At 37.3% G+C, this 24,093-nt stretch overlaps 1 protein-coding gene across 1 annotated transcript in view; it reads left to right on the top strand.

Moving 5' to 3' along the window:
- The window catches only part of LOC141001305 (NT-3 growth factor receptor-like), a 174,060-nt gene that overhangs the window by 12,885 nt on the left and 137,082 nt on the right, over positions 1-24,093 (top strand). The window contains exon 4 of the mRNA XM_073472333.1: positions 1,667-1,738. Within this exon, the coding sequence (XP_073328434.1) occupies positions 1,667-1,738 (72 nt within the window). The remainder of the gene's footprint in view (positions 1-1,666; positions 1,739-24,093) is intronic.

Genomic DNA, 24,093 nt, shown 5'->3' with positions numbered 1-24,093 from the left:
ATGCAGAGGTTTCACAGTTCAAGCAGGCTTTTATTCTGAAATGTACTTTTCAGCTCTTAGGACAGAGTGATAACAAAAGAGGCTATCAACTCTAGACTATCTGAGAATACAAAGACCAGGGAAAAAATAAAATTCAAAACACAACAGAAAATCACTCCAAAGGGAGGAAACAAAAGGCTGAAAACTAATCTACTCTGACGAGGAATAATCACTATGAAAATTTAATAACAAAAGGCGCTCCAAACGGAGGAAAGTACAAAGGCTATAAAATTAGGCAACACTACTTCTGAAAATAAAAAAACTATGAAAACAAAACCACTCCAACAGAGGGGAAAAAAAACGGCTACAAAACAAAACTAGCTTAAACACTGCTCTGACAAAAATTACAACAGAAAATCACTCTACTTAAGAGGAGACAAGGAATAAAGAATACCAACTTAGAAGCTCTGGACAAGGACGAGACAAGGGCTGTGGTCATGGGGCTGGAGGTACACGAACAAACGAGATACTCTGGCACAGGACAAAGGGAAACGCGGACTACAAGACACATGAGGGTAATGGAAAACAGGTGGAAACAATCAGGGATCAGGGGAGACGTCAGACCGGCGACACAAGAGGAAGGGCAAGTGACCTGAAACGAGAGGAGAGTTACTTTTCAAAATAAAACATGAAATTCACGAGACAAAAAAATCCCAGGACGAGACACCCCTCACCGCCGTGTGACAGAGAAAATACATACAAAAAACAATAATAGTAATTGTATCTGACCAATCTGTCAAGGCACTGAATAAAGTAGGCTACGTTTGGAGGAGCCGGGGATCCTTACAACCTTGACCAATGTGTTGCCACATGTTAGATTGTCAATATCAGAAAAATAACATCTTAAATCCCTGAGGAGCTATGTTAGCATAAGTGATGGTTGTGTCCACAAGTATGCAGTTACCTATAGTTCCCTCAAACAATGTAACAAAGATGCGAGGATTTAGAAGTAGAAGTTAATCTGGGTGTACCGCACTCTGCCACAGCTAATTAACAGCAATCTCCACACTGCCTTCAAGCTGGGTGTAAACATATATTTCAGACTGTATGTTTCATTTAAAGGCTTATGCAAGTACGAACAGAAACTTAACGTTAAACATCTTTAGTTTATTTAACTAAGTCCACAGAAGAGCTGTTAAAGTTAAATATCAGCCGAAGCAGTCCTGTTAACATAGCGTTACCCTACATACATCCACTTCCTGTGGAGTCAACCAGCCAAAATACGGACCGTGCCGCTCATTGTGGTCAAACGGGGTATATCCTGTCTTCAGGATTTTACTGTCATCATCAGGCTTCAAGCACTCTGCTGCCACCTAGCATCTACAGTTATCAAGTGCTGCCCCCCCTTTTACTGCCATGGCGTCACTGCAGTAACGTAGCATCAAACAGGTCATATGAAAGGAGAAACATCTGTAATTAGAGGATTGACTACAGCTGACAGTACTGCTGGTCTGCTCCCGCAAATTGACTTTTTGTTCTCTCTCTTTTGAACAATTATGTCTGATAAAGCTCAGGATTGATGGCCAGAACAAGCTTCTCCATTTTATTATGATGCTATAGTAATGCTTGCGCTTAAAAAGTTCACATCTGTCTTACATTTCTTCCTCTCTTTTGTTCTCTCCTTCAGAAACCTGTCCAAGAACCCTCATTTGACCACATTGTCCTGGCAGATCTTTGAACATTTGCAGCTCTTCGAACTGTAAGTTGTCTTTTGTCTTTTAGTTACACCTGACACATCATGTCTGCACTGTTCCCTGTTCAATGTTGGCAACACAATCATCGTAAAATAAAAAAGTCCTGTATATGTAGCTACCAATGGTCCCTTTTCACATTCCATAGGCCTGTATTAGTCAGGCAACCAAAGTATGTCTGCCTTCTATGAAAGAGCTCACCAACCAGAAAATGCTTCAAGTGACATGTGTAGAACATTTGCAGATTAAAGGGCCTATTTATAAGAAAAGTTGATTTTTGAGTCTCATTCCCAACTTGTAAAATAATGATTCTTTGGGATTGTAGGATGGGTCGGCCAAGTTGGGAAACCCAAAGCATCAGTATTTAACAGGTTAGGGATGAGACTCATAATCAACTTTTCTTACAAATAGGACCTTTAACCATGCCTTTGTTCAATGAACGATTTTCCATTGTCTGTAAAAACCTGTATGCTGAGAAAGTGACTGCATATTTTCTGGATATGTTGACAGTTATGTGGGTGGTCCAAGAATTTTTTCTTTTCCTTTTCTTTAGCATAGAAAGATAAAAAGCTTATGCCACATGAAATCAAGAGGACTCATATATTAACACAGAATTTAAAGAGCAGTTTATGAGGTTTTCTTCAGGGATCTGAATTGCTAAAATTCACCAGTTTTTATAGATGGCTGATCTGAATCTGAGTCAAGCAGGAAGAATCTGTTCAGGCACAAAGATGTGTTGCGCTAATGGACAACAAACTTTACATTCTGTTAGACATTCCTGACACATCGAATATCATTTTCAAGATCCTTGTTGGAAAGTAAAAAAATAGACACTGAAAACCTGCACAATAAGGTGAAACTAACCTAGGAAAACTCTCATGGGCATGGGCAGTCCCACTGTAGAATCCCTACAGTGTAAGATTTAATTTTGTCAAGGTGGTAATAGTGGTTCTATGTGTAGGTTCTCAAGCTACACTACAACCTGTTAACACAGACCTTTAGATGCACCATTAGACAAGAGATTAGTGCTCTCAAAAATATTGATTCTGAATATTTGAAACTGTTACTCATTTTCCGCTGTATCGATACACCACTACCAGCTACCCCTTTTTTTGCTCTCCTCTCTGACAGCAAGTTGACACAAGCCACCATTGGAGTGCCCATATCCTCCAAGAGTCAATTAATTTAGACGCTGTTGGGCTCAACTGACAGTACACAAGCCATGTTATATATATTTTAATAAAATTCCGAAATGTTGTGCCCCCAATATTGTGAACATTTTCTTATAGTATCGATCATGGTATTAGGTATTGATATTTTTCACGTTTTTTTGTATCGAAGTTAGAATTTCCAATATCATGACAACACTACAAGAAATCAGTGTTCAGCCTTAAATGCACCAGCTGTGGCAACGTGGCTGGTATTGTTTGCACCTTGTGTGTGTGTGTGTGTGTGTGTGTGTGTGTGTGTGTGTGTGTGTGTGTGTGTGTGTGTGTGTGTGTGTGTGTGTGTGTGTTTGAACAAAGCAAAATTTGGTTCTGGAGATACCTATTGTAGCAGGAACTACCACAGACGCTGTTTCGAGTGCTTTGTCAGGTGTATACTTGAAGGCAACCAGAGAATACAGATATAGGAGGATAATATAATCCTCTGTAAACTTGCTTATTTTACTGGTGTCTGATACCGTCAGCTGTTTCAGAGCTGTTGAAGTGAACTTACTGCTGATAGAAATAATTTTGTGCTGCGGTTTCATATTAAAAGCTTTTCATTGGTGAACCAGCGGGAGGTTTTCTTTGTGAAGCTGGTAGAGGAAGTGCAACATGTATGCATGCAAGTAAAAACCAATACATTTAAACATCCATATACTTGTGGCTATTTGGTTAGCGGACTAATAACGTTATTACATTTATGTTACAGCAAGTGACTTGAGGTAAGTTACTTCACATTCCACTCATGTTTCGGTCAACTTGTATTTGGCCATTGTATGCAGATTGGTGTGAGCTATATGCTAACATAAATGGGAAAAAAGAGTTCCGCATCCCAGAGAAGACATGGGTTTCAGTAAATATTGACTTAACAACAATAAAAAAGATCTACTGTACATTTAGCCCGTAAGTGTAGTTTATTACATAGCTGAGTTGCATTTTTAGTGATACTTTACTATTTGCAGCTCAAAAGAATGTGTTTAGTGGCACTGCTATGATATACTGTATTAAACTGACTGTGATATTTTATTATACTTGCTCTAAATAGATGGAGGTAATGTATCTTTAGCCCAAAAGAAGGTTGTTCATATCATATTTTCCTTTAAAGTAGAATACACTAATTGAAGCTAATTTTCTACATTCAACACAGCTTAACACTGGAAAGTGTACCTATTTGTGATGCTGCATGGCACTCGTCTTCTATTTCAAAAACAGACAGACCAAACTTGAACTTGAACTTGTGTTCTTGTGAACCTCAACTTGAAAATTTACTTTGCAAATTTATTTAGGCAGAGAAATATGAAGTGCCCCTAGCCCAATCAGTACACTTTTAAAAAATAATAATATTGGCTGGAATGCATAGAAGTCATAATAGGGAATGAGGCAGGTTAAGGGAAATGTATCTATTGTAGCTGTAGAGGACCCTGTAATAAGTGTACCGATAATTATTCTATTAACATCCTTATGAATATATTTTGGTCAATTTTCTATCTGTTTTTGTAACTAGAAAACTTCCCAATGAAATTTGGCGTGTGCCTGATGCTTGGAAGTCAGTAACCACCAATAGAGATAGCTGTGTGTGTAAGTGAGAGAGAGAGAGATTTCAATGATTTGCAAGGCATGGATATTAGACTGACACTAAGTAGCACTTTGTAGTACTTATTTACAAACAAATACCTACTTGGTACAGACAGTTATGGGGCACATTAATATTTAAAAGGAGTTTTGGGCTTGGACAATGACTGAAGTTCATAAGCCACATGCTGTGTGTGTCAGTGAGAGAGAGAAAGGGAGAAAATGGCTAACAAAAAGATGGCATAATGAGTTGCCAGCAATGGATAATACACACTAGACACTAGACACAGGGTATCAGACACTTAGTACTTATTTACTACAAAATACTTAATAATAGTAGTAGAAGTCGTATGTAGTAGTAGAAGTACTAAAAGATGTAGTAGCATATACAGCAGTGGTGCTTTTGTAAGCACTAAGTAGACGTAGTGATAGTAGAATAAAGTCTAAGTATATATATAAAGTAAGTTTAAATAGAGATAACTGTGTCTGTCAGTGAGAGAGAGACAAAAAGACGTGTCAATGAGTTGGCAGCCATGGACATAAGATGTAAAGTAAAGAGTAAAGAGATAAGCAATACAAAATATACTGTGTGTGTGTGTGTGTGTGTGTGTGTGTGTGGCTTTCCAATTATTTTGAATGGAAAATGTCTTATGGCTCCTAAACACCTGGTTGTATTAAATTTTAATATGGTAAAAGAAAGGACACTTTGAAACACACCTGGATCAAAAATAGTTTTTTTAGAGTCCAAAATGTGGAAATGACAGCGATTTATAAAATGAGGACCATCTGCTTTGGACCAGAAATTTTGGCTCAAAAATTAACATTGGACCTGACCTTGGCTGTGCAGAGCACCACATTGTCTACATTTTTGATGTATTTGATTTGTGTGGAGTGGAAATTCTGGGATTTTAATCCACATTTAGAGAAGAGTTCGAGAATTTTTTCCCGCTCCTCTCCACCTAAGCGAAGATGTCACCCGCTCTAGCTCACGCAATACACACCCATTATAAAACCTGAAATGGACCGAAAATTTCCTGAAACGTGCGATTTCTCCAAAACCATTCAAGCAGTCAAAAAAAACTGTGCCTTTACGGAAGTAAAGTCCTAAGTCTTGTGACCCACTGAAATTTCTAATAACTTTTCTATGTTGAGGTATGGCCCGGCAACAAGGCCCCACAGTGGGGTGGGTTTGAGCAAATTTCACGATGATCTCCCATCTATTTTAATTGAAAAATTTGTCACATTTTTGCAATTTTTGTGAAAACCATTTTGCAAATTGCTACCAAAAGTCATTCCACACTTGTCCGATCCTGCACGTTTTGATGTATGTTTTGTGTATGTGGCCGAAAAGCCGTGAGACTAGTTACCTGCTGAAAAAGTGTACGGAAAAATCTATAATAACTAAATAACTAGAAAAATTGTATTTCCTGCGAAAATCCAGTGTGAATGCTGAAAGCTGAAGTGATTTCGAAAAAGCTGCTGAATATACTAGAAAATAATTACCTGAAATGCATAAAACTATAATGCATTGAACTACACTGCTGAAAAACCCTCATGTAGTAGAAGTAGAAGTAGAAGTAGTAGTACAAGTAGTTGTAGTAGTAAAAGTAGTTGTAAGAGAAGTAGTAGTAGTAGAAGAAGTTGTGGTTGAAGCAGCAGAAGAAGTAGTAGTACAGGTAGTAGTAGTAGTGGTAGAAGTTGAAGTAGTAGTAGTAGACGTAGTAGAAATAGTGGTAAAGTAGTAGTATTAGTAGAAGTACTAGTAGAAGTAGTACAAGTAGTAGTAATAGTAGTAGTAGTAGTAGAACTACTAGCTGAACATATTCTGAAGCAGTAGCGGAACAAAAGTTGGACATTTCCCCTAAGAATAAAATGGGACATTTTTGCAGAAAAAGCTGAATATTTCAAAAGCTGAAAAGGCAGAAAGGCTGAATGGGCTCAAAAAGCTGAACATTTGATAGCTGAATAAGAATGAATGGGCAAAATTTAAATTTAATTTAAAAAAACACCTCCCAAACTCCTTGCGTATCTTGAAAAAACTGTAATGGTTATGGCCAAAATACAGTGACTAACAGGAGAAATTGCTGATCTGTGTGATGTCTTTTTTATTTTTCTGTAGAGTGAAAAATGAGGGAGTTAGAGCGCGAGACAAAACTGGTACTAGTCAGAACACAAGAACTACATGATGGGAGGATCAGTCTAAGGCTGGAAATTGCTGTGCCATTGAAAGAGAAATGTGGAGAAAACTGAAAAAACTCTACTTAAAGACGGCAGAAAAAACTGCTGCTAGTACAACTGCTACTGGCGATATTTTAACATTTTGAGGGAGAGGACAAGTAGACGATGACATTCGTGTCTTTTTTATTTCAGTAGAGTGAAAAATGAGGGAGCTAGAGCGAGAGACAAAATTGCTCTTCTCCAGAAATTTAGGCTCAAAATTAACATTGTCGCTTATGGGTGAGTTGCTGGAGTGCTTGTCACTCTAGGGCTTCTACAGCCAAAAGTGTAAGTCCTACATCTGAAATAAGACCATCAGCTGAAAGCCAATGTTTCTATGTATCTATTGTCTATGTTAAGTAAAAGCAGTGGGATCTAAATCAAGCTGAAGAGAATTTTTTCTTTGAGTTTTTCCAGCTGCTCTCCACTCGAGCAATGATGTCACAAACTCTAGCTCATGCAATACACACCCATTAAAATCTGAAGAAGAGCTAAAAAAGCATAAAACTCAGACTGTGAACATTTCAAAAACGTAAAAGATTTTAGAAAGCTGAAATACATGCTGAATAGTTTAAGGTCCTGTTACTGCTGACATTTTGAATGGTGTCTGTAGCTCAAAGTATAGAGGACGAGCAGAGATTGAAAGTGGGGTGTGTTTAAAGAGGATTTGAAGATTTCTCCATCTGCTTCCATTGTAAAATTCTTTTTGAAATAGCTGAATATTTGAAAAAGTATAAAAGTTAGAAATGAAAAATGAAAAGTCATAGGCTAAAGGTTCTTAAAAAGCTGAACATTTCAATAGTTGAATGTCTCTGTAGCTAAAATGTATGCTGAAGCAGTAGCAGAATGAAAAGTTGAAAAATTCATAGCCATAATGTCCTTAACGAGCTGAACGTTTTGATAGTTGAGCGGTTTCTGTAGCTCAAAATTTGTAGGAGGAGATACCTTTCGAAAAACGTATGGGATACGAAATAATAATAATAAAAAACAAACAGTAGTGTGAATGCTGAATCAGCATTCTTACTAAAAAAAATAAAAATAATCATAATGATAATAATAATAATAATAATAATAATAATAATAATAATAATAATAAATGGGAAGAACAATAGTGTGAATGCTGAATCAGCATTCTTAAAAATAATAATAATAAACGGGAAGAACAATAGTGTGAACGCTGAATCAGCATTCACACTAATAAGTATGATGAATAATATCTGAATAATATCTAGTGAGCCGATGTACTTTGTACATCAGGCACACTAAATGATCAAGTTGTAATATTTCAGCTCCTGACTGATGGTTCATTGATGATGGTGCTCCCTCCTGTCTGGCCAAGGCACTCTATGCTCAACAGGTATGATAAAAACTTGCTACTAAATTACTACAAATCTTGTCATCAGTATTTTTGTTTTTAGGAACATTTATTAGATAACAGCATCATTCTCTAGCTCTAGTTCTGAATAGCTTCTTTATTTGTAGATCTCTAAGCAAGTAGTGAATTTCATTCATTGATAGCTCCTGTTAAAATGTTGATTTTCATATCCTAGCAGTGATAGGCTTTATCAGCTCCCTCCCTCACTGATGTGGTGACACTGCTGAACTTGCATGTGGTATGTTAATCATCAGATTTTTAAGAGTTACTTAAGTTACCTTTTTTGATATACATTTGTTGTTGATGTTTTTTTGTGTCTGTTTTTTTCCGCTTGAGAGAGCATCTCTGTTTAAGTCTTTGGGTACTTCGGGCAGTTACAGGATTGTACAGAATTGCGAAATTTGGCAAAAAAACATTACTATAAGACATAGTCATTTAGAGGGGTACCAATAATATGTTGTGTTTGTGAACATTATGGTTTCAGATGGAGGAAGCATTTGTGAGAATTACTACTGGCCCCTCTGATGAACGTCTGTGTTGACCAAGGAACTTTTAGGCAAAGTGTTCAAGAAGAAAGGCAGCTCTGCAAAGAGGATAATTAGACTAATATAAAAATGATGGAACTAGTGAACATAGTCAGAAAACAATCACATCTGTGAATGTGCTCCAAAGAGAATAAAATTGTGAACTGATGTTGCTCCCACATAGCAACTCCTGTGCTTCTTTCAAATAAATTATTTTCTATCTAAAGTTAACTCACAATTTAAAGACAGGTCAGTGGCTGAAGCTGTGTTTAGGGATCAGATTATTGACATTTGGAATAAGCAACAGAGAGTTTTCTTCGTAACATACAACAAGATGAAATTTCCCTGAGCGACACTCAAACTCAAGGCCCAAGTGTTCAGGTTTATCCATTAGTGAGTGTTGTCAAATGCTGGGGTTGCAAAGTTCTGTTTTGGAATGTGAAGGAGAAAACAAATAAGGATGCACAAATTTACCTAGCTGATAATTACTTGCTTTCCATGGCTGATAATTTTCACATTTTTCTATTTTTTAAAATGTTCCTAACCTGTAGTTTATTCACATCTGTAGTGAGCAGAACTGGATGATTTTATATTGTTTGACTCTCTAGTCTATGCAGTGTGGCTCTACCTAGGTGCAGCCATTTGATGCCATGAGAGCAACAACAGCATGCTGCACTTCTTCTGTTGTTATGGACAAAATGCAAAACAATTTCAGAGCCACCAACTGCATCTGAGTGCGCAAGAGGGATCATGCCTTACTGTTTTTTCTTTTCCTTCCCTGCCTGTGGTTGTTACCTTGTTTGACCATTTATGTCCATGGGATGGATAATTCGTCATTATTTACATGTCTGTTTCTCTATGTATTGGGGGGGCATGTGTGTATGTGCAGTCTTAAAGTAATTCTGTTCTTTTTCTTTAGAATGAAACTGTTGAAAAGAGGAGGGATTGCATCCTATGGGCACTTTGACTCTACCTGAATGAAGACTTGAACATCCTGTCTAGTAATATTTAATATCTAGTAAGTAATTTTAATAAACTGGTTTCTATCTGTATTAAATCCAATACAAAACAACAATTCTGCCATATATTCTATTTTAAGACACGTATACATTTTCAGTTTTTGTTGGCCTGTCAATAATCATAATTCTACGAGGGTGGGGCGATTAAAACATTTCAAAACAGCTTTGAAGCTCATACATACAAATTCTAGTTTATGCTTATTACTGAAGTAGTAGTGGGTGTCGGTGTACTGGTGTGTGTCACATTTAAAAGTGTTCCTCATATTGTGTCTACATCATAAACATACATGAGGGGGCCAAAATGTTAGGAACACTTGTTGACACAATGTAAAAGAAAACTGAAAGTCTATTCACATTTAAAGTAAGAAAGTTATGGAAAAGTTTTTATGGATTGAATTGCATTAGTTTTCACGTTTTCCTAAAGAAGTGCTTGGTGAGTGTATTAAATTATAAATAATATCTCTAACGAATCAACAAGGATTACACAGCACTACTTCATCGTGTTATTTTGAACAAATAGCACTGTTTGAAGTGTCATGCTATTTTCATTAAATCATAATGGGAAATCTGAAATGCAAATGTTACAAAATTTTTGTGATTTCATGGTTTGGTTTTGTCCTTTCTTTCTCTCCAATTTCAAGGATGCTGATACTTCAGTTATTGAGCTTAAACCCGCCATCATTGGCACCTACAGCATTGAGGAAAGTGATCCCAGCTGGTGACATCGCCTCTTCATGTGCACTCTTGATGGGTGTAATGTATGACTGAAGCTCAGTTATCCTCAGGAACTGAAAGCCTTCTTTGAAGTACTTCCTTCAACTAGATGGACTCTCAACCAAGGTACAGATGCTGCGCCAAAATTGTCGAAAACTGAATAGACATTTTGCAGACTTTTAACAACAAGTTGCACCAAAAACAAATGTTGCATATACTAACAAATGAAAAAAACAAACTGAATGCTAATGAGTTGATGTTTGTTTTAAATCCGTGTACCCTTCGTTCTTTCGTTTCTTCATTTCAAAACCAAATTAAAAAAACGGAAAAACAACTTTGTTTTTCTGTTATTCTCTTTTAAACCCAGAACGAAAAAACAGGAAAAACAGAATAACACACAACCACATTTTGTGCCTGTTATTCTGTTTTAAAACAAAAACAGAATAACGTGAAAATTAAGTATTTGATTTTTATTGTTTTGTTATTTTGATATTCTGAAAATTCGGGGAATGCTGGGAGATTTTTGCGGAGTCAGAGGCATAGGAAGTGAGCCAGAACGTGGTCTGAAGATAGAGCGTCTCTGCAATGGCAAGCGTTGTCTTTTTCCGGGGGGGTCGCCGGCTACAGAGAGGCTACTCTGTGCCACATTAAAATTATAACCCCCCCAACACATACACACACTCACAACAGAGCTGTCAACTTTTCAGAAAAACTTGGAGTGAGATTTAAAGTAAGCTAATGGGAGTATTTACAGCCATTTACCCTGTTTCATAACTTCTAATCCTTACAAGTAAGAACATAGACACAGACAATGTTTCTCTTTAAAATCACCAACTTGTGGGTAATTTATTTCCACAAACACAATCGTACAGCAGCAACGAGCCTACATGTAAATATCTGAACTAGACCTGTTTAAGGCTTGTGTGCGGTTTATTTTGAAGGAAAAGTGAAATGCTGCTTTAAGAGAAAGTCATTTTCCATACAGCACCCACTAAAACCAGATACCAGAAAATCTTTTTATTTAAAAAAATGATAAAAAACTCGTGTTTTCCCCTTTCAAACTAGGGTACATGTATTTGTTGTTTTTTGATCAGTTTATTAGGCCTATTTTAGTCTATGCATTAGTCCATTAGATCCCTTCTGATGCTGACTATCGCACAAAAGGGTGTTTTAGAGGAAGTTAATAAGTGTCCCACTGAATAACAGGCATCAGGCTCAGGCCGACCTCTTGTTGTGTCCATTGGCAGCTCATTATGAGAGAGATCACCTCCACCTTCGGTGGGTGACGCACATTTCCTAATATGGACTTCACTCCTGGAGAGGGTGGGTCATTTGTACAACAGGTTGTAGAATTTGGTTTAAAACTCTCGTTAATAAAAATAGATCTGGCAACTAAAGCTTGTTCTAGGCTTAAATATGCACTTTTGTCAGAGTAACTAGAATGGCCAAGACAGTCTCACAGACAGTTTGGGTTTTTCTTTTGTAAATAACTTTGTTTACATTAAAACTACAGGTCTCTCTGTCCATGACTTTTCCAAAATAGTCTATGTGTTGTAAAACATATTGGAGCTTCTAAAAAAACGGCGATCACCACAGCTTCTCATTCATGCCGATCATATTTACTGATTAAAACACGTAATACTGAACAGTTACAAGGAGGAAAATAACAGAGGCAAAATAAAAAAGACGAGGAGGAAAGGTCTGATTCGTTACCTAGCAACCAGAAGATTCTTTGTAGCAACTTAACGTCTGCTACACTAACGGAAGACAACACAACACATTTCTATTTCAAAATAAAAAACATTTGTTATTGTAACCTATTACTATAATTATTAATCTATTGTCAGAGAAAAATATTTACAACAATATGTAGGCTAATGTTTTCATACTATCACATCTATTTTTACCTGTATAGGCCTACCGGTATGCGAATTGGGCGCGATCGCGCGCGCACGTGTGTGCGAGCGAGCGAGCAAGAGAAAGAGAGAAAGAAAGGAGACACCGGGCATTTACCAGCAAAAACTGAACGGGTAGAAATTAAAAGAGGGAAATCACAGAATACAGAATATGTCCAGGAGACTCCTCAGGACGTGAGGGAGGATCAGATGGTGGCTCAGGTAGCGATGAGGAAAATATATATGGCTGCACATCTGTCAGCTGCACTGTAAGCAGGTGTAGCCTACACCATGCAGACATTTCTCAAACTTTATTTTGAAGGCTCAGGACAGACTAGATCATGATTGTATTGGATATAATAGGGTAGCCTAACCTAATAAATCTCTCGGCTGCTGTCCAGTCCGGTAATAACGGGTCTGTGGTGTGTACGCTACGTCATCGCCAGGTAGAACAACTGTAACCCCCCCCACACACACACACACACACATTGCCTACCCTGTTTATAGAATGAATCACAGCCGTTTCCAGTTCGGCGTCTGAAACCGTATTTCTTTGTATTTCAAAATAACAAAACAATAAAAATCAAATACTTAATTTTCACGCTATTCTGTTTTTGTTTTAAAACAGAATAACAGGCACAAAATGTGGTTGTGTGTTATTCTGTTTTTCCTGTTTTTTCGTTCTGGGTTTAAAAGAGAATAACAGAAAAACAAAGTTGTTTTTCCGTTTTTTTAATTTGGTTTTGAAACAAAAAAACGAAAGAACGAAGGGTACACGGATTGAATAAGTGTACACATCTCCAGTTTTTCATTCCACATTGCTGAAATATAAAGTTGACAGCAGTGAGTGTGTTTTTAGATGATTAGACCATTATGCAATTACAAAAAAAAAGAAAACTGCAAGGCTGTTGTATCGTTACACCCTAATAGAGGTCAAAGGATGTTTTGTTGTTATCCAGTTTTGAATGTTTTATGTGGCATCAAGGCAGTTTACAACTGGTAAATGTTGGACCATGTTGCACCATTATGTTGCCATTTGAGGGAATGGTTCTTCATTTCTTTCTTCATCTCTTGAAGTGTCTCTTTTGTCCTGACCAAAAGTCCACACCCTAAAGATAGTTATATTCATGGATATTTTACTGTCAAATGGACTAAAGAAACCAGAAAATATTCACATTTAAGAAACTGACACCAAATAATTTTAGGTTTTAAAAAATGTTGCTGTATTGTGTTTTGTTGGACTAAGTGCACCAAATTGTCAATTGATGTGTTGATAAATAAAGGAGATAACAAAATGATGTTGGATATACCAAATTCATTTCTGTGTTTTTTAGTTGGCTCAATTAAAAGTCATTGTGTAACTATAATACAAGTAAATTACGTTGGATGGCCTGAACATTTTTACATTAGCTAACCTAATACAATTTCATGGGAAAGTGTAAAAAAAAATGTAATTAACTTCAATGTTTTAATTTTTTGAGTGTGTGTCCAAATATTAAGCATAGATGTAACAATGGGGCTAGAGGTATGTTGGGATGGGGGTGATGGTAAAGGAGCACAAACAAGAGCACAAAGGGAATATGAGCAGGAGTCAGCCTATTCATATTCATATCTGGTTGATGCAGCCAAAAACTCTTTTTGAACTCTGGTACACAGGCAACAGGGTCAGTGACATATAATCAAAGGCTGTCTACATATAAGGACAAACGATGTTCAACACCTCAACAATGAATTAACAAAAAGGAAGCTTTCAGAGCTATGGAGAGCTCAACGGCTATGGTTAATAAAAGAGGGGATAGAGGGCATCCCTGATGAGTTCCTTGTGAGGGGGAAATATGGGGAACAATATTATATAACTTTTTTTTTAACCGGCAGATAAATATCCCTATTCCATCCTGTAGGATGCCTTTTCTCCATTAAATGTGCTAAGTTCTTCTGCAGTATCCGATGGAGATGCAGATGAAAAAACATTTAGGAGCTGACGTACATTAGAAAAGGAATGGCGGCCCTTCATTAAACCTGTCCTCTGAAATGATATCCACCATTTCCATTTGCCATGCTTGCATCTTGGTCAGTATTTTAACATGCATGTTCAAAAGCGAAATTAGACAATAGGAGGTACGGTTTACAGGCTCCTTGTCAGATTTTAACAAAAATGAGTTTGATGCTTGGATCAGCGTTGGAAGTAGAGAGCCATACGTAAATAGCGCCACGGTCATGCCATGCCAGCTCACCCAAAATCCAGAACAATTGTTCACGTCATGGATTTTCTCAAAAAAAAATAATATTGAAACTTCCATTTAATTCATAAGACCTTTCAAAATCCTATAGTTGTCCTCCAAATACTTGATGTTATGATTTTTTAAAGTTTGGCCCTCTGAGCAAAATTTCAGCATTTCTGTGATTCCCTGTATGCGTATTCTAAACCTCACTAATTGCTCATTTTTTAATGGATTGGGTTGAAATTTGTCCTGAACATTCAAAAGGCCCTATGGAATCTTGGCAACATGTTTTCATTTAAATAGTTGTTCCTGAATGGTTACAGTAATCAAATTAATAACAGAAAGTCATTTTTTCCAGAACCCAATGAAAAACAGGCTATCAGACGGATAAAAAACCTTCAAGTCAACACAGTACAAATGTCTACTGATGAAAAAACCCACTAAATGTGATATTACAGCCAGTGAAAAGTGCAAACAATTAGCCAATTTCATTATAAACGATGGAGTCATACAACATGTTTGCATTTTCATTGGCCATGTTGTAGTTCCCTTTGATCAGCCATTTTGTTTGTAGTTTTTCTTTGTCCATGCCGTGCAGCCCTAGCCACCATTTGCCTGGTTCTTCCAAACACACACACACATGCATACACACACACACACACACACACACACACACACACACATACGAAAACACACACAAACACACATTCTCTTAATACTTCACAGTACAGTCTTGCAGGTTGTGTGTGACGTGTTAAAGCTGAATAAAAATATAATTTAATTAACTCATCAAATTTAAATTACAACAGTCTTTCCTCAGGATTCCAGTGTTTGTGTCTGATTATTCTTAGTCTTCAGCTTGTATTCAGTAGCTCTCATTAGCATGTCTGAGGCGCAGCTAAAGTAGGATTATTAAATGACCAAGAAGAGAGAGGTTTAATGAGAAAGGCATTGGTGTTATCTGTTGAAGGGGGATCGGCTCTGCTGAAGCTGTCCTGACTTTAGTTTGATAATAAGTCTCTTATGCAACTATTACACTGAACTTAGCATGTATACGTGTTTTTTGGTTTGTTTGTTTTTTAAGGCATGTTAACCAGCTAAAAATAGGTGATTGACTACTTTCACATGGCCCGTGGAAGAGTAGAAAGTAGCAGATCATATGCTTCACAAGACCACATCCAGAAGACTTTAAATAACATTCTGACACGTTTTGTTTTTTTTATAGCTGACATGAAAGATGATAAGGAGTACGACATCTTGCTTCTTTCCTCATCTTTGTTGACAGTTGTAACGTGCTGTAACAATCAGGCAGCTGACAGGCACAGAAGCCACTCCGGTGGTCACTTTTTTAATATCCTTTACTTTAGTCTCTCTTTCAAAAAGTATCTGGTGCTCACCAGAAACATTCAAGTTTTTTTTCTTCGCCCCAAATTATGTGCGACAATCAATGGTATCCCTCAGCCTGCGATATCGTTTGAAAATGGAAGTTTGATACGTGAACACTATTTATTCATTGAAGTGTAGTTACGTGAACTCAGCCTGCATCAAGATTAGGACTCACAATGAGGATATGGAGTGTAACGGTTGTGTGAGAGCTGTCACTGACTTTATTTACAGGCTTTCATAAATCATACAATCCATATTCACAGGTGGTGAGGATGATCCAGATGAGCTGACTGGAGAAGGCAGTGTGTGTGTGCGGAGACTGCACTGTCACCGAGTGCACCTGACAGTCGTGTCCACTGCAGCGATTTCACACACAAACTACATGAAAACTAAAATCGTATTTGGTGAAACATGCACAGTAGGCTATTCATTCTTTAATGCTTTATGATTTAATCTTGGATTTCTACCATCGATTATGATTACTGGATCAGTTAGTTACCAAAGAGTCCGGCCCTCTCCGCTGCGCTCCAGGGCAGGGAATGATGGCACAGCGCTCAATGGGGAAATACTGATGTAACATTTGTGTTGGCTGATATTTTTACAACTGAAAGGTGTTTATGGAATAATTATTACACTTCACTATAAGCCCAAATACGGAAGTGCAAGTATGCAAGTAACACTGCTGGTTTGAATGTTTATGAAAACGCGCTCAAGAAACTCACTATAAGCGTAAATACGAGGCTATTACAAATATGAACCTCTTCATCATGGGATGTGCTAAAGTTCACAGTATAGAGAATACATGTCATGGTATGATGGTCAAAGATGTCAGCTGATGTAATGTATAGAGACAGACGTCCACTAGGGGGCTTGTTGATGAGACCAGCTGCAGTTGAGAATAAAGAGCAGGGTGATAATTCATCACTGGGGTGGCTGGACTGAAATTCTGGTCTGAAAAAGACAAAGGTGTGGCAGGGCAGTTAGTTTAGTTCAAACACATTGTGTTTACAGTGCAGACAGTGATGTGATCAGGCTCAGATACAGTGTGAACACTTCAGTGTTTTGAATTTTTTTTGTAAAGCCCTCTGTACATGTAAGATATGATAAGTAGGATCTTTAATTTTATTATTACAGACAGGATTTATTTATTATTTCACTCTGATGATGTCAGTACTCATAATACATACATCACAGTGCCATCTGCCCTCTTTCAGGAAGAAAGTAAGGAACAGCTGTGTACAAAACTAACAATCTTGGTAATGTCATACAGCAGAAACATGGACTGCAGAGAAAAATTGTGTTCATCAGACACTCACATGGTTTTCACAGGGCACACGGTTTACAATGTACAAATAAGTGAGATCTTCAGCCACTTTAGACTTACTTGTCATTGTCTCTCGGTCCAGTACTTGATACAGCATGCAGCATCTTCTGGCTCTGCAGGCCTGGTCATTTCTTCATTGGGGTAGAAGCCAGAGTTGCTCCTTGTTCTTCCTGGAGCAAGAATTTCATCATCAATCAATTTCATAGTACACAATATCTAACAGGGTCACTGCTACAGTGAGACACGAGTAATAAACCTTGTAAAGTCCTCAAAAATGTATATATCGAAGTTAAATAACAGTCTCATAACCGTAATGCCAAGTCGTTACAGTATGATAAATTGATTGACAATATTTGGTCTACTACAGGGTCCATACAATCGCAGTTTACAGTCAGCTGTTATAAATAAAGCAACTAATAACTGACAGCAGAGCAAGAATATAGCCGGTCAAAATAAGACTGCTAGCTGATGATCTTCTTGTGTAGCATTTGATTATACAGTACGTTCACAGCTCACTTAGCTCAGCTTTTGCAACGCCACAGTGCCTAGAAAACAGTCACATCACGCTGACTGTTACAGTTTGTGTTGTCGTTAGTTAACTAAAGATATGTTTCAGTAAACAGATTACATTAGATGTTACTTACCGGTCTAAAGAAATGTTGCCAGTTCAGCTCTTTATTCGTGTGTCCTGGTAGCAGCAGTGCCCGTCAGACATTGGCCCAGTTCTTAATGTCTACTGTAATGGTGCAGTCAAAATGGCTTGCGAGAGCGACAAGAAAATGCCTGGGTATTACATAAACTGGGGGAATAACTGTGTCTAGTAGACTGGATAACATCCCACACATTAAAAAGCATATATTTTATTCAAACATTTCAGTCACTACACTGCAGCCAATCACCATCAAACATCATCTGCTGCATGTACTTTTAATAAATAAATGATCAATATTTCCTGAATGATGGATGTGATATTATATGCCTTGTTCACCTAATTGTAAGAGTCACCAGAGGCTCTCATATGTATGATTAGGGCAAGTATCTGAGTGCAGAAGGTCTCTAAACACTGTATGAAAGAGCACTTTGTGACAATACAATCCACCCCGAGGACAGCTACTATGCTCTCTCTAAAACACAAAGAGCTTGAAGTGGGGAAAAAAATAAGTGCCAGTTCTCCCCATACATATTGACCTGTTGGTGTTTGAATTAGCTGGCATTAGCAAATCATTAAGTATTACATTCTGAATTTCTACAGTAAAAAATGATGCTGATGTTCACAATATAAATTGATTTAATAAGGGGACAACCATTTCTTTTATTGGACTAAAAAATAAATGACTATATATACCTGCATTACCAGCTAAATCTTTGTATACTTTCTCTCAACTTTTAGTCTGTCACACAAACAAAGCAACTTTGCAGCAATGGTTAGGCTTTCAAAGCTCAGTTGTGTCTGACTCTGCTTATGACTGCTTCAGCTGATATTTTGTTATAAGCTAGCAGTATTTAAAACAGGACCCACAATGCAGACACCGGAGACAGGAGTTAGAAGAAAACTATTTTTAATGAAAAAATCAAAGAGTTCAAAAATGAGGCAGCAGCAGTTCCCAGAAAGTCCAAAACTGAAAGTCTAGAGCAGGGGTTCCGCCGAGACAACAGGCGAGGCTGGGCGTGACTGGACGGGCAGGTGAGTGTGGCAGGTCTGCAGCAGAGAGGGAAAAAAAGGCAAGTTTTAGGCAGGCAAAAAAACAGAGCTGAATTGCAAAAAATATACTCAGAGCGAGGCCTAGGTGTTACCGTGGATGGTTTCACAACAAACTGGCGAAGACTGGAGGGGAAAGACCGGCTTAAGGCAGGTAACTGTTGATCAGTGTAGTTGGACCGCAGGTGTGTGAAGCAGCAGGAGAGAGGATTCTGGCTGATGAGCAGAATGTAGGTCAGTCACGCCCAGCCTGAGACAAACACTGACAGACAGAGGGAGACAAACATACAACAAGAAGGGAGGGGGAAAAACACAGGAGAAACAAGGGGAAATAGACAAAGCTCTGCAGATCCTAACATATTTAACTTCAACAGCTCTTATGTGAACTAAAATAAATGACCTAAAGATGTGTAACTATTTATTTTTCAGTCTGCATTGTGTATACCCACTTCTAAATGAAACGGTAAACATTATGTAATGTGAATACTGTAGAGTGCAGAATCAGGCTACATTGTAAATACTGATCAGATCCCTTGTATTCAGCACAGTATGCAAGGCTCTTGCTCTCAGTGTGACAATGCCCCTTGTGGGGGCTGGAGAACTGTTGGACGACAGCCCATTAAATGAACAAAAAGGTCCACTATAATGACAATTAGTACTGTAGTCACAGTAGCCCTCCTGGCCTGGCCCTACACACACACAGAATGTGAAGAAATAAAACAGGTAATTGTATTTGACCGTCTCCCTGTACCAGGAAACAGATCGAGGGGAAAACCTTCTCCCCTATTTACTACATTTCACAAGCTCAAACAATTCTTAGTTTTATTCTTAGTTTTGCATTATGTCTTTGATTCTTATTCTATTTTTACATGTTGAGATATAAAGGACATTGAAATCTTGAAACAGTTTACATTGTAAGAAATGTTCTATTTAATTGGAGCAGGAGGAGCACTGCAATGCGTCTGTGCGTGTGTGTGTGTAGTGCGCAGAGCTCAGTCCTCTGATTGGACAGGACAGGTCATAAGAACTATCATTCTCATTATTAGGAGGTGGGTGAAATAATTCATCCTTAATGAGGAACACATTACGCACACAGAGACGCACCACAGCGCTCCTCCTCCCCCAGTTAAATACAGCATTTGGCTCTTATACTGTCAAATGGAGTTTTTAATTATTGATCACCATCAGTATCTCAATACTACTATCGCTGTGCTGATCAATGATAAGAGGGCAAAATTCTGGCACACGGATTGTGAATCCGTACATGGATAAAATAAAAGCCCCCCTTTCCGCTGCGGTAATGGCACATGAGTGTTTTTCTATAAGCTGATGTCGAAATTATGTTGGGAAAGTGAACATAGTGTCCAGTTTTTAGAATGTTTTAAAGCTCCTCTCCACTCTTATCAGTTGAGTCTTGCACTCTGGTTGTCAACATTCTGTCCCATACACCAATCTCAAAATGATGAATGAATGACATGAAAAAAAATTCAAGTTAATCAATCAAAAATTGATTAATATGAGAAAGTCCTAATCTTTGTGTTCCAACGTTTGAATGGAGTTTCTATGCGAATGTATGAAGAACTGGGGAGAGTTTGAAAATTAGTGGGTTTGAAGTGTTTTCTAATTGACTTCCATTATAACTAAGCTAAGACTAAGCTTTAAAGAAAGTTGAATATCCTGAAAAGTTTTGATGGGATTTGAAAGTTGAATGATAGCTTAAATGTTGACAAAATGTGGACTATTTCAAAGTTTGAATGGTGTCTGTGACTGAAAGCATGAATGAGTAGTGTGAAAAAGTGGGATTTTATAACATTCCGTCCATTTATTTGAATGGGAAAAATGCAATATCCGTGATGATCTGAATGATAGCAATAATGTCCTAATTCAAATGAATATTTAAAAATTTTAATTTAGTTAATATGTTTAAAAATGTGAAATGAGTTAGGTGGCAATAAAACACTATGGAAGAGTAATAAGGAATTCCTGCTCCAGAAAGAATTCACAAAGTGAAATTAAGTGTTGGAGAAACATCATTATAAAACATGGTTTCAATTCAACACCTCATCATCTGCGTCATCAATGTCCCCTGTCTCCAAAATGTTTATATGGATGGGTCAAAGTTTACATAAATTAAGATATACCTCCTTGTCCATTTTTTTGATAATGAATTCCAATTCATGCTTGAAAAGTGGCGTATGCACATATCAAGCCCCTTTCATGTGTGTAAACAACTGTTATATAACAGGCCGGATCCCTCCCAGTGACACATTTAAAAATAAAAGCAGGTCATAATCAGATTGATTGGCTTTGCCTTTACCAATTTGCGTTTATACTGAGCATATATGTTTTTCTATTTTTTTATTTTTTGTCAAGTTCTCCTCCAGTTCAATTTCCAAAGGACACAGGGACAACTCAAATTTCTGACTCAATCTTTTATTTTCCTTTTGGCTTTGTCAGTCGATTGGTCTTTTCAGTTAATTAGGTTGTAAACCTTTAAAGACAGAAACAAAAGTTAACATTTTAATTAAACATTTTAATTAAACATTTTTAATGAATTTTAGATGAATTCAAACAATTAAATATTTTAAATGAATTCAAACATTTTAAATGTATTCAAACATTTAATTAAACATTTTAAATGAATCCAAACATTTAACTAAACATTTCAAATGAACTTAAATATTCAATTAAGCATTTTAAATGAATTTCCCAAATTTTTAGTAAAGTTTTAACATTTAACAGAATTTTAACATTTTTAACTCTGTATTATCCTTTTGTACCTTATACTAATTTTCCAAACTCAAAATGATATATTGTTTTAGCACAAACTCATTTACCACAAAATCAATGAAGTCACTGCTGCAATGTGTTCCTTAACCAATCTACAGTTAACATAAACTTGAACATATTGAGCAGCATTTCAAACACCATGAAATTAAATAAATATTTCACCGACCATTGGCGTCTTTAGACTGAACCTTTGAGTGAACTTGGCGCTTCTTCTCTCTGAAGTTTGTTTCTCTGAATGACTGAGATCCTCCATGTCATCACAGGTGCTCCAAATCAGTCACAATGACTGATCAAGTAACCAGCAGCCAGTTTGCTGCTGCTGGTGCACTCTGGGAAGTGTAGTTGACCCATTCCTGAGATTCAGCTCAACAATTACGTGTTTTCTACACACAGGCATTTCTAAATTAATGTCTTCTGCGCATTTCATCCTGTAGGAGAAGGATGTTTTTGAGTTTTCGATATTAAGCAACGTCGTGGAACTGTTGTACCTTAAAATAACAGCTTCAAAATCCTTGGTACAGTGTCCTGTAATAGAGTGAAAGGTGTCTCTGTCTCAGCCATCTGCCACCCCCATATCACTTGTTTCTGCAGTACGTAACTTCAGCGACAAGGTAGGACACAGCATTACACGACTTCATGATACACATTTTCATGTCCAAAATTTTTATGATGTGATGAGCTTTGTTTGTAGTTAGCACCTACATATCATCTGGCAAATTGTTACAGACCTGGGATTTCTATTTACAACAGGGGTGTTGCACTCACAGAAGCTGTGGGGGGCACCAAATCCTGAAAAATGCCAATTGTTCGTAATGTTGCTTTTAATACATGTAACAGCACATATGCAAGTGTCCAAAAACAAATAGTATTAGTTCTTAATTTGGATTTCACATGGTATTATGTTTAATTAATTAAGTAATTATAATGTTTATGATGTTTATTTTGTTGACTGGTGACTCTTAAGCTAAGTACCCTGGTCTACTCTTCATTCACTGCCAGATTGTTGCCGAAACCACACCGTGGTTGTTTAACCTTCGAGCGTTGATCTGAAGGTTTTTGCCTAGTTGCTACGTCACACATTTCTTTATGTTGCAACTGTACATTTGTTTTGGTTGAATTTTCTATTTCTTTCTTGTCACAGTGCTGTGCTTCTGCTGTGGTTAGGTTTAAGCACAAAAACCACTTGGCTAGGGTTAGAAAAAAAAAAATTTTGTTTGTTAAAAAAAAATCTGATTAATTACAAGTTTTGAGATTGATTAATTGAAAGTAATCGCATACGCCAATATTTGCCTTAAGCATTTAAAAATATTTCAATGCAAATGGATTTTGGTAGATGAGTGAATCAATTAATAAATGGACATTCTAACCTTTAATAGTAGTTGATATTTTAAGCTTGAAGTTCTCCGATGGCCAGAAAATTCCTTGCTGCATAAGTTGCACAAAACAGTGTCTAGGGAACTTGTAGGACTTCTATGGACGTTCAAAACAGGTTTGGTATCTGAACGTCGGACCAGGACCCCTCTTGGACATTTGTGAAGGTGCAACACGGGTCAAATATGTGAACGTCTGGCTTGGGACCCTCATGGATGCCTATGGACGTGCACAACAGGTTAAATATTTGAACATCTGACTGGGACCCCTTTTGGACATCTGTTTATGTGCAAAGCAGGTTAAATATTTGAACATCAAGCCAGGCCTCTTTATGGATGTTGGATGGATGGATGGATGTGGACGTGCAAAAAAGCTAAATATCTTGACATCTCTCCAGGACCTGTTTTGGACGTCTACCGACATCTAACACATCTTATTTCCATTATTGTAAACTAAAAAATGTTTGACAAATAGTAATGTGAAATACATGTTAAATAAAGATAAATAATAAAAAAATATTGAAAATGGCAGATTAGCACTGGTGACACTGAGGAATTCAGTCATTACCATTATAGAACAAACCCATAAAAACTAGCTAGATAGCTCACATGGTAAAGCACCTGCCTTCTAAGCAGAATCATTAATGTTAATGTTTAATTGTTATAATGTTTAAGTTGATTGCAGGGAGAGAGGGAGAGAGAGCAAGCGAGAGAGAGAGAGAGATTGATTGCTGGATGAGCTAGATTGACTTTTAACAAAAGAGAGGGCGGTGCACTACACAGTCAATTCACAAGTTTGTCTTAATAGAAATGGTCTATAGATGCTTACAAGGCAACATAGGGACAATGAAGTTGAGCAGGAGTACTCAGCTCTACCTCCGGTCTTGCCTACATTGTTTTCTAAGTTCCTCTCTCTCTTTTTCAGAAAAGTGATCAAAGCCATCATCTAAAGTAGACATAAAAAATAACTATGTTTGCGAGAGAGTGTATGAAAAGCCCCAAAAGAAGAGGAAGAATGATGCAGGACTACAGTAGAGTGGAGGCAAGA

Source organism: Pagrus major, chromosome 8 (assembly GCF_040436345.1).
Source record: "Pagrus major chromosome 8, Pma_NU_1.0".
NCBI classification, from domain to species: domain Eukaryota; kingdom Metazoa; phylum Chordata; class Actinopteri; order Spariformes; family Sparidae; genus Pagrus; species Pagrus major.
Note: the sequence above shows the minus strand (reverse complement) of the source record. Positions and strands in the feature narration are given on the sequence as shown.